The 12,922-nt window shown below is 33.4% G+C and overlaps 1 protein-coding gene across 2 annotated transcripts in view; it reads right to left on the bottom strand.

Annotated features, from left to right (window-relative positions):
• The window catches only part of LOC120331188 (serine/threonine-protein kinase 33-like), a 33,758-nt gene that overhangs the window by 10,593 nt on the left and 10,243 nt on the right, over nucleotides 1-12,922 (bottom strand). The window contains exons 1-2 of one of the 2 annotated variants that reach the window (XM_039398253.2): nucleotides 4,833-4,976; nucleotides 1,852-1,956 (exon numbers count right to left, since the gene is read on the bottom strand). In XM_039398253.2, the coding sequence (XP_039254187.1) occupies nucleotides 1,852-1,956; nucleotides 4,833-4,936 (209 nt within the window). In that variant the 5' untranslated portion in view covers nucleotides 4,937-4,976. Of the gene's footprint in view, nucleotides 1-1,851; nucleotides 1,957-4,832; nucleotides 4,977-12,922 lie in introns of those variants that run through there. The other variant, XM_039398255.2, reaches the window with a different exon arrangement.

The following is a 12,922-nucleotide window of genomic DNA, read 5'->3' as shown; positions in this document are numbered from 1 at the left end:
ATTACAAGTTAAATTTCTTCCATAAATAAATCCCATCCATGGTTCAGATATTGTTCGATATTCTTAAACCATGTTTCAAGCTCGTTTGGGGTACAGGAAAATGATGCTTAATGTTTTAATGTTTACTTACATATGTTGTATAGATATAGAACAGCAACACCATTTAGTGCTTTTTATATCCAGGTAATGAAAATACATTAGACGCAAATGGTATGTCAATATTATATCATGTTGCAGGTATGTCAATTTTGTTTTTAAAATAATTCCGAAGTATTTTTGCTGTGGAAGTTAAGATTTATCTAGCGACAATAAAGTAATTAGCAAGAATTCAAAACCAGGATATATATTATAAATTCCATAAGAAACCCAATCTGGCTTTAGTATACTATATATAATTTTATATAACCAGATTTTTTTATATCCGTTTACTTTCAAAATTTATATGTACTCAATTGACTTGCAACCTTGATTGTAAACATTAAATAGTGTTTTTGTTACATTACCTTCTTTCAATTTTAAATAAGGAGTTACATTTTAAAATGTTTTATTGCTGCTTTTACTTTGAAATTTTGCTTGGGTATTTCCTGAATTCTATATTGTTAAACATGGATATAAAAGGAAATTTTGGATATCTGTATTTTTATGAGTCATGTTTACATCCTCACTTAAAACAATCTCTGTACTTAGCATCCACTGATACATTGGGAAATATTATTTTCAAAAGGTTTATTACACTGTAGCTGAAGTGGGCATGGGGTTGGAAACCCGAGAAATATATTGAAATATGGTCAGTAGGCCTACTTGAAAAGCATTTAAAATAAAACGATAAATATTTTCACTTCAGTTATAAGAGGATATCATATTTATAAGAGGTCATAGAAATTTCAATAAACCCATTTATATTAAGGTGTCAAAAGTTGTTTATTTATCGCAATGAAGTCACAAATAAACCAATTCAAATATATTTTGAAGTGTTGGCCATAAAACACTCAAGAAGTTTCAAGAATTACTTGTGTAAACGTGGCAAAATACATTAGCAGAATTGTCAAGTGATCAGAAATGTTTTTCTATCTGATTTTACAGTAAAAACAGAGCAAGAATACTTAATAAACAATTCTGAATATGATATAGAGAACTGCCAGAATTATTCAATTGCCATGCATTGGATATAGAAAAATATATCAAGTAGGCAAGCCCATCAATGATTCTCTTTGTATGTCCTTATTCCTTATATTCTGCTGTCTATTTCCCAATGCCTATCTTTTCTACCGAGAAGTATGGTTGGTATTAAAATATTACCAAAATACCAATAGTTGATTTGTACCTAATCTTCTTATATACTATTTTAACACTGTTAATTTAATAATATACAAAAACATGTAATATTGTGATAAATTGAGAAGGGAATAAATGAAAAAATTTACATCAAAAAGACATCTGTGTTGTGAACAATGTTTTTAATTGATATACAGTATTTAAATATCATGTACCTTGTAGCGTTCATTCATACATAATTTTTGAATTGGTTGAAAGAGAGAGAGAGATAAATTATAATGTTTCATCAGAAAAGAGTCAACCGGCAACATGAATACTACAACAGCATTTTAGCACCAAAGTCAACCCTACCCTATAGGCAACAGCTACATCATACATGAAAAACAAATTCTCCCAAAAAATATTATACAGTACAAATATAATTTGAATAACATTTACCCCACGTCCACAACACTATAATATCAAAACCAAAAGACAAATGAGAAAATACAGAAACATTGGGAAAATGGGCAAAAAGTCCAATGGATAATAATTGAAAATAGAAATTAATTTTTTGTTATCAATATTGTCACTTACTTGTATGTTTCTTCCAAAACTTTCTCCTCATCAATCCTAGTATGAGGAACTTTCAATTCCGCACTATTCACTCGTGTGGGTCTGTTGTTACTCATTCCGGAAAACCTGAAATGAAAAGATGGTTTATTAAATGATATATATGGATAAATATATAAAAATTTTAAAATTGAAAACCAATAAATAGTATTCATCCAAATAAATGAGGCAAAGAATTGTAATTAAATTCTTATCAAACACACACTCACACTAACACACCTTTTGTATAAAAGGTTGTTAATTATCGGTAATATAAATCCTACCCAGCAGATTTACCTATTGGCCATTGAATTGAAATAAGAATTATACTGTTTATTGCCATATTACCAAAATTTTTCTTCATAACACCCTTCTGATTTGGTATGAGTAATTTAGATAATATGAATGATATAATTTTAATATGAAACATATACGGTAAGTATTACATGAGAAAATTCTTCGTGTTTTTTCCAAACTATCACGCGCAGATATACGAGGAGAATTGAAATAAAAGTAAATCAAAAACTTAATGTTTCCTACTACTAAAGAAAAAGTGTTGAACGTGATCATAACAAACAAATTTCCAATCGGGTACCAAATCCCATACATAAAATTTTTCAAGAATAACATATTGATTTGCCACAAAGATATAGAATAAGGGGAGCATGCCGCCATCAGCGACATTATGATATATCTATCATCGTGGGAGAAACAATGGCGTCCTTTTATTACAATGGGGCTATTGTAAGTTTACCCATTTGCCTTGCGAACCAAACGCCACGCGACAGAATTTAATTTCATTTGTTTCATAGATTGTAATGATTTTTTACATTCTTCGATCAAGTGAGGACCACAAATAAACTACACTTTAATATGTAATTTATTAATAAACCGGGCTTGATACAGTGTTAATTTAATAATCTCGATCAAATCATGTAATGGATGTATTTATATTTCGTCTGTTGAATCATATCTGTAAATATAGTTTATACATGTTGGAATGCGATTTTATCGGATGAAATATTGTTATCCGGGTATGAATGAACTCACACAATAGCTTCCACTTTATCACCCTATTACAATAACCGTGTTAATATGGTTTACGATTAACGATACACCTATTAAAATTTATTTTATAGCATATTTTAGAAACTCACACTCTTATTGAGACGTGAGCAGGCCAAGAGAACGAACCCCAAACGCAGACAAAATAATTTTTATTTTTGGAAATCGGAAGAGGAAGACCCTAAAGTTAAGCAACCTAACCCAACGACTTAAATTACAATAACCGTGTTTAATATAGTTCAAGTTTAACGATACACCTATTAAAATTTATTTTATAGAACATTTCAGGAACTCACACTCTTATTTATACGTGAACAGGCTAAGAGAACGAATCCCAAACGCCGACACAATAATTTCCTTTTTCTCTCAAAAATCGGAACTCTTAATTTAAACAACCCAATCCAGCAACTTAAATAGTTATGATCACCGTTGGCCTTCGCTGATCTGCAGAGATGACTCAAATTAATTTCAAAATTTTTCTTCAATTCACATGCAAGTTAGATTAAAGATCCAGAACCTGTCTGAAAATCCCGTCTCGAATTATAATACATTAGTCAATCAGGTATATAATGCGAAAAAACTTTGAAACGATGAAGAACTTTTGTTTTTTACCAATGCCGGAAAAATGATTTTAAGTCGCCGGAAATATCCCCACCTAACAACGGCGATTTCAAAGTTTTTGACCGTCTAAACGCGTCTATCACCCGCCCGAAGAAAATCAAAGAATTTTGAAATAACTTACTCGAGTATTTTAACTATCTACACTGCCCAATAGCATAACCGCAAGAGAATCGCGCCCAATATTATATTTTACATCGGGGTTAAAACTAACCACTCAATTCTCCATAAACATCCATCACAATCCGTGACATTGGTACAATTCATGGCATCGGCGTTTTAATACAGAAGTGGTCACGTTTCTGGAACGTAGATGGCGACTTTTAAAAGGTTCAGAATCAGACGGTGAGCGGAGATTACATTACGTGAGTACATACAAAAGCGAGTTCATCCGATAGAGAAATATCATATCTTTTAACCAGAAGAAAAGTTTTGTTAACATATGAAATATGCCGTTTATGCCGAACATACTTCAAAAACTCGACGACCAATTTACGACACAGACTGATATCACCTATGTTTTACGGAGATTCTTTGAAAATCCTTTCAATTTCATTTGGAAATTTTTTTATAAAATTTAAAAAACGATGAAAAAAGAAGATAACATTACCTAAAAAATTATACACAAGAAATGAATCATTTTGTAATGTATGTATGAGCTAAATATATCTTATCCAAAAAGAAATATTGAGCATAAAATATTTTTAAAATTCGTCATTTGCGAATTGTTCAAATAGCGAAGTGGCTTTATGCATACCCTGTATCTTAAATAGCTTTAAAAGGTTGTGCGATATTTAATTTAATTAATCTTGAGTTATCACCAAGATTGCGATGAAGTTTTACAATAAATTGTACGTACGTAATACATATAAAACGCGGTGAAAAAATTCTTAATTTTTTGAAAACAAATAGATGACGATAACTCAGGCGCGCATGTGGTGAAGCGCACTACGACATTTTGCGTAATAGCATTAAATCGTCGAAACTTTGATGTGGCGATCTATGAGAAATTTTTATATTATTAAATATTTGTATTTACCTGACATTTAATGCTTAACGATAATTCGAATAAATTTTATTGTTTTAATAAACTAGAAAAACGATTCATTGCAAAACAAGCAAATTAAATTCCGCAAAACAAAGTTTGAATGTCTACGTGACAAATCACGTGATGTGTAAGGTTGAAAAAAGTTCACATTACACAATCAAACATGAATCACAAAAAAGGTCAAGCTTAAATATGATCCGTTTTTCGCTGAGTGTGCGTTTTAAGTAAAACTTACATCTCTCGAATTCTGCTTTCTGACATTTGATGGACAACCATCATGATCTCCTTTTTAGCATTGGATGAACTTGATTCATGAAAAGTGTTGCACAACCTCACCATTAAATATGATAGGATAGAACTATTATAATGATATAGCGCAAAAGAAAAAATGACAAATATATTAAACAAAATTTTATACGTTATCTCAATAATAAGTACAAACTTTTGTAGAAAACTTAGGCCAAAAAAGCACCCCCGCCACCGCTAAACTAACTAAAAAATTATTTAAAACGTAACGAGCGCAATCTGCAGTACCTGAAACCAGGCACCCGGTGTTTTCTCAAATATCACAAATTGGCGGAGGGGGGAGGGCTTTCTACAAAAGATCCGAAGTAGCGACAACGCCACGACGTAACACGATACTGATTCGAATGCAAAAGATCGAACACGGAAAATTATTTATTCTAGTCCCAGAACTGCACACATAAGTTGAAGTAAACCAATCAATTAAATATCTCTCGTCATCTTCAATAATATGCACAATATGTTCTTCAAGACTGTTGACTTAAAATTTGCGGGTACCAACGCCTGCACCTGACCCAAGAAGCCCCTTCCAACTTACTCCTGCTTTTCTGTCTAATATATCAGTGAATACAATTTTATCACCCCTCAATCAGTACCTATGAATCTGCTTTCAAATATTTATCATATTAGGGGTAATATTTAGAAAAGCTTGTTCTAAAAACGCCGATTATAATTGACTATTGGATACAGAGAAACGTCTGTTATTCTGTCAGGACTGGCGCGCGGTAAATATTTTCCGAAACGTCTCGAGTGAAAACAACTTTGATTATTTAACGAATATCTTTAGTTGAAGTTTCGCAAGCGATGTATGAAGTTTTCACAAAATTTCAACAATTTGTAAAAAATAAATACAATTTGCAAATAAACACAAACGTACGAAACTATCATTCATTATATGACTTTAAAAATATTTAACAACATTTTTTGTGACTTCTGAAGCCTGATGTTTCGAAATATTCCTTTATATCTATACACTCATCTAGGGAGAACAAGTACAGTATATAATATAGACTCGGCATCTGATGGCGACCTATCTATCGACCGACCGGCGATTACTTTCAGCGACAAGTGAACGCCGACTCGCCCGGCGTCGACTGTTTTATACTACTCAACTCAATTGAAGTCAATTTAACCCCTTGGTGCCTTTTTCTAAAATAATTGCACAAATTTGAGAGATTAGCCATATTCCACGATTGGTTCGGCTATCCACTGATTTACCTGGTTGATAAAATAATCGTCAATTTACGACAGGCCAAAAGTGGAAACAGTGTGACACAATTAAGCGACACTCAAAGTACTTCTGTATTAATTTACCAACTGATACCGGTTCATATACGGACCACGTCCGGCAAGGGTTGAATTGAATACGATTAACCCATATTAGACGATACGGATGTACAATATTGAGGAAGAGACCACAGCTCACTGAAGAGGCGCCAGGCAATTGAAAAGATGTTTTTATATGAGTTCAACCCGAAATAATTTTTCAAATCTTGGTTAGTAATTGATTTTACACATAATACTATGAAATGTAATTTTAATAAATGCGAAACTTTTAAAATTATCTTGCTATTGTTTTCTTTTCCAAAATTTGTTCCTTTTTGCACTGGAACTTCAGAAAAATACAGTGCGTGTTTATAAAAACTTTATATATAAAATGGAATGGGATGAAATAATAAGAAACTTCAAATTAAAAAAATGACAACCGAAAAGGTTCCATCAAAATCATGCATGGCGGATTTAACTTTACATAATTTCAAAGCAAAATTTATGCCTCAATTACTCAGGAAATTAGTTTTATTACCAGATAACTTAACCAGGAATAGACGGAATGAAAAACAAAATTATTTTGAATAAGAAAGATTAAAACATGAACGTTTCCAGTCCAAAGCCTTTCACAAAACTAGAACTAGCAGAAGTCAATGAATTGCTCCACCGAAAACAAATGATCTAAAAAGTCTTTAAATCACAAACTTATACAAACAATGGTTTCTCTTTATTCGTCACGTTGATAAATTATAACAAATCTGGCATCGTATTTTGACAGTAGAGCTAATTTATTCTGACATGGAAGCGAGGTTTTAATAATCTACTTCGGCCTATGGAGATCATCAAAGAGTCGCGTTGCTATGAAGAATGACAGAATAATACAGTAACCATACACAGACTTCATTTTTTAGCAATTTATCCCAAAGTATAAAGTATAAATAACACAAAATATCCAAATTCAAATATCTTTGACAAACGATATACGAAGTTTCAAAATATAAAAAATATGGTCATACAGTTACCGTTAAGATCTGTATATTCATTTTATGAAGTCCGGCTGATTTATTACCAATTCCAAATAAACATTCGTAGGCAAGGTATATAAGATGAAGAGAACAGTTTATTATTACCTCATAATGTCGCTGACCGCAATAACATGTTGGTTACGTATAGTCAGGTATGGATCATGGAAGAAAATGTGATTTACCTTTAAACCATACTTAACAGATGATGATATATATAATACGAAGTAAACTCTAAACTTAGATATTTGTAAACCATCTATAGAGAATTTACGGTCAGCGCAATGAAATCGCACCTTTACGACAAGATGACCCGGAGAGTCGTTTCCGTCTATCACTCTATCAATGGATTCTTTTGTTCAAACTATATTTCTTATTCCATGCAGGGGAGCTAGAGTTGAATCCAATAATTCTCATCCCACGATTAATTGAATGGCCTATTTGCAAAGCGCGTTGGTCGAAGCGCGTTTGCACATTAATTTGGAAATCCAGGGTTCGAGTATCTTAACAATGGTGTGATAAATTCGGTATACTAGGGCTACCGATTCATCGGTGCTGACTATACGCGTGACAAGTTGGACGCTTGCATAGCATCTTGTTCGGAGAAAAGGGACGCTGGTTTGAAATTATCTAAGTCGGAAAAAAGGGAAATTTTACGTGATCTGCACCATAGAAAGCTGAGCTGATGTCAAGTGGCGACTAAATGATGTCGTATGACGTTAACATACGTCATAATCCTATCTTGATATTCAACATAACGCCGAAAGCCCATGTTTAATCATCTTGAGAAGAGCTAACTACTTCAGACTTTTCACGAAATGTCAACAAGAATTTTACTATTTGTGATGAACTAAAAAAACGTCATCTTTGAAGTTTTGGTCGTTGATAATTATCAAAGAGATCTGAGTTAGTTCACCTGCACCAGTACTCCGCAAAAAGCATTTAATGTGGAGGTGCAAGCGTTACAAAGCAGTACTAGGATATGGTATCGAATATCGATGTATCATGTATGTTCATTACTAAAATTAGCAGGATATATCAATCATACACTGTCACAGAAATGGTAGGTTATCGCTTAGAGAGCCACTGCCCCTCCCCACTTGCATTTATTTGCGTGGACCGCTCCCAGTCTGTGTCACCGTTGCATATTATATCTCTCGTTCATGAAATTTGATTACAAAAACATAAATTCAATTTGAAACAATATAACTTATTCCAATCGAGCATAAAAATCATTTTATGAAAATGTTTGAAAAAACTTTTACCCTCGCAGCGTCACAAATTTTGTTTGAAAGTATTTAAAAGAGGCCTCGTAAGTTTTACCACTAGTTTATTACTAATCAACTGCAGCAGCATTCCCATCCGACTACACTCTATTATGTCTTCACCAACAAAAATATCTAAAAAGCTGTCTCTAAGAAGCTAAAATATACAAGTGACTACTATACAATAACGCGCAAAGGAATACGTAAGTGTTGTCAGACCTGTCAATCTGGAGGCGATCGTGAACTTCGCAATCGGTGTCTATAGATATTATGTATATAAATACACTGTTTCAAAAACTCTCATGAACTTTCCCCGACACACCTCGTCTAAGCAGCCTAAAGTGGCGTGTCGCCTACTAAGCCACTGATGATTTCTTGCCATTCGCGACAGATGTGTGTTTACTTTATGAATTAAATTCAATTTGCTCAAAACTTAACAATAGCACGCAATGCCCTCGCTCCTGTCACGCCCGCATTGTTCTTTTACGTTTAGCGCGAACCCGAATTTTAATACGATTCACGTTTTTATCACAGCCAGTAAAAATAGCATAAAGTTGATCAGACACTATCGGTTTGTCGGGAAAGGATTATGCCAAATTAATTGTTTTGAAGTTATTAGTATCATTGTTAGTTTTTTTGTATTTTTGACAACGCCATATTGTACCCAGGCCGTAAATAAGTTGAAGAAATAAAAGTAATCAGAAATGTTCCCCCGGTGTACCGTACGTTCGCGCTTGTTGCACCACTGATATAAAATAACGATTCAGCCGCAAAACATAATGATTTTTCTTTGCGGTTAATGAATGACGCACGACGTACATGTTCGTTTGTTCAGAACAAGCAGATAGTCACACCTTTGATTATCCACTTGACTTGGCCAATGTTTGCAAATATTTCGTACACTTGAAGATGGCAAAATGGTAACGCTATATTTTTTCAATCATGGGCAGGCGTACAAAGACAATCAAAAATCTAGTTTCGAGCATGATCCTCAATTAACATAAATGTTGATTAAAATCCTAATTTTACTTATAATCTTAATTAAACTCTGTTTTGGCACATTGTCAACTCATTTTCAAACATATTTTGAATCAAAGTCCACGTAAATATTGAGTTACTTGTTAAACTTCGTGTAAGTAACTAGATTATAGTCAATTCGCCATCATAGTTTTCATAAAAACAAAACCCCGCGAACGTCACTAGTTAATTGTTGGCATAGCAAAATAGACATTTAGGTTCAAATCCCATTCTCACCAGTGAATGACTTTCCTACACTAAACCTCCTCTAAAATTTCATAATTTTGCGATGTGACACTACACGTTAATTCCTAACTTAAAATACAATTGAACAATAGCAAAAGATCTACCACCCCTTAAATTGGGACCGTCACCCATGTTAGATATCAGGGGCTACTTGTATAGGGCCTAGTTCGGAACGAAAGATATTGCCCAAAAATATTCTGTTTTCACGTATGTCATTAATATGTATGGTATTAAAATATTGATTCTATTGCATCATTGCATGCCAATTAATAAAAATATCAGAAATAAACCAAATCACTACTCTCAAGCGAAGTGAGAGACATCTGAACAACGTAGAAACAGGAGCTTTTTACAGTCTTTATTTGTACTGTAGTGCCCTTTGTGACGTGCACGTCACTGTTTTTTGATGTTCTGGAATCTAGATATCTAACATTAAAAATCGGTGTCGAGAGCTCATCCAACTTGTATTGAATCATGGCCTCATATGAAATGTCAACAATAAGGTTCCTGGAATTTAAACAATCATGACTGACGGACAACAGCGTAAGGCAAAAGAATTTGGTCGGAGTCAATGACCAGCTGAACATCGGTTAGTTCACCTGCGTTCTTGGATAAACGCATCCAATTCAAACGCACCCAACGCATCCAAATTTCAGGCGGTTTTCTATACAAGTTCGCTAAAAACATGACCGGAGGAGGGTTCACCTGAAACAAAATATACTATGATGGAGGAGTTGTAAGCAGCAGAAATGACATATTTAGTTGATTTTCACATTTTGCACGTGTGTGTGTATTGTCATACGTCATAGGTAGATTCACTGGCCCTAGATAGATGTCAACCGATATTATATGCCTATATGGCATGGGACTTGCTATGCTTCAAGTCAACAAGTCCAGAGAAGCAGTCATATCACAGTAAAAAGTCTACTGTGCGATGCGTATTTTAACTATACAATACATTATTACAATACCTTACCATACTTGTGAAAAAAAAAAACAGTGGGAGACTGTTTATTAACTTCTCAATATAGTATAGTTTTTTCTTGGCATGGGCTCATATGCGGATGTGAAAAATTACCTTTTTTTTATGGAAAGAAAGAACTGTCGAGATGGGCTATTGGAATAATTAGGTTTAACCTCAGTCAAGTGTTTGGCAAATCACATTTTATATTTCTGCATCATCCTACAAATATAATCTACACCTGCAAAATGGAAACCTATTCAAGTGGGAGTACTTATAAATCAAGTGCTACCCACGCCGCGTAGTTTATTTTTTATAAAATATAAAAATATGTACGATATTTTACGAGTGTCCAGACCTGCTAATAAATATAAAATTTAACGGCGCGTACGTTCACTTAACAGCTTTTTCGGACGCATAACTTTAAACTATACATATCTATCACCACAACAAATAAGTCAGTAATGAGAATAGGACATTATTAAAATATCATAAGTCTCTTGTTTGATGCGAAATTCATGGTTTGATACGCGCATTTCAGAAGGCTTACAGAAAAATACAAACAGCCAATTTTTTAATTATTTTTCAAAATATTATTCGCAATGGTTTAGTTTAAAGATGCCGGAAACTTATAAAAATGTGATCAAATGTGAGCTTTTTATTGCTAACACACCCCCTAGCTACTAAGCGAATAAAAATATTAAGGTGTTCCTAGTTTTGGAATAGGAATAACTATTAGCTAACTATTTGTTTTTATGTACTTTTTATGTACATTTTTTATTTACGAAGTATGTAAATAGTTTAGTGACATGGTTCCAAATGCATCGTCATCAGGAGTATATCCTGGTGAAACGCAGTTTCGAAATCATAAATAGCAAAAAATCTTGAAATTTCGTTGGCGCGAATCTCTATGCAGGATTTCGCATACCATAACCACGTATTTCGACAAAACTTGATTCTCTTAGACGGGCCTTAGAAGCACAAACATGACAAGTAAGACCTACAGAGAGACAATAAAAAATCTGAGATTACGTTACATTAAATTGAATATTCAACCCGAAACTTAACTTAAAGTATGTAATTGTTTCTGGAGGTGCATTTCATGATTTCTGTGATAGATCTGAACTTGGTTGTGTCACCAATGATTTATAATGGTATTTCCATTACGAGTAGAAATAACCAGAATAACCAGTGTTGAACTTTCCAAATTAAAACGCAAACAACATCTATATTGAGTCACTTATTTACAAATTATCATCAAAATATGTTTTCATCGTCCAAACAGGAAAAGTACCATCATCGATATTCAGGTAAATTCCAGTCACCTCACGTTTTACACTAACACGTTTATTTTCGATTTATCTAGCAACTTCTTTGTGAAAAGTTATAAACAGGCACAAATTTGATAATACTATTTTATATTGACATTCCAATAATAAGACCACAAGTTGATCGGAACACCGTCATCGACATGGTGGGGTAAAGACCCATATGATCCCATCACATTAAAGTACATTATAATCTCTTTGTGGTTGTCTTGGGGGTGACGTCACCGCTCAGCGTTTCTATAAACTGGTCTCCCGGGGTCTATTGTTCGAGGATTTAGTTATTATGACGTTTGAGTTCATTTTTGTTACTTTTACATGATTAATAGGTATAATAGACAAATCGACGGATGAATTTGACATATAAAAACATATGATAAGAGCACGACCGTTTGTATAGCTTATAGATTGTTGCGCAATTATGCTGAATAGGATATTCCAATAATATCGTGCCCAATATCGTGAGAACTATGTGAATATGAGTGTCATGAAATGATAAAGTTGAAAATTCAATGAAAAATACGACGAAGATAGTGTTGAAAGAAACAAGGTGAAATAATATACTGAAATTCAACTTGAATGGTAGAAAAATATCGAAGTTTATTCATATTGAGCCTCTGGCAATGACATAATATTTAGATAATATTGGACGCTTTCAGCAATCATTTTTTGATTGCCAATATTCTAAATGCGAAAAATCATGATACATCCTATACAGCAGGGGTGAGTAAGGTTTTCGAACGAGGGGCCAACAATTTTTCCCATCTAGACTGGCGGGCGTTGTGAGTATAACGTAAAAGTTGCATTTTATTACCAATACCCACATAGTTACAAAAGCAAAAGTGGAAGACAATAAGCCTCGTGACGAAACTAAATTTTATCGTAATTTTCACAAATTCCTTGAGTTATTTTTACCT

The sequence above is a fragment of the Styela clava genome, chromosome 6, assembly GCF_964204865.1.
Source record: "Styela clava chromosome 6, kaStyClav1.hap1.2, whole genome shotgun sequence".
Classification (NCBI taxonomy): Eukaryota; Metazoa; Chordata; class Ascidiacea; order Stolidobranchia; family Styelidae; genus Styela; species Styela clava.
Note: the sequence above shows the minus strand (reverse complement) of the source record. Positions and strands in the feature narration are given on the sequence as shown.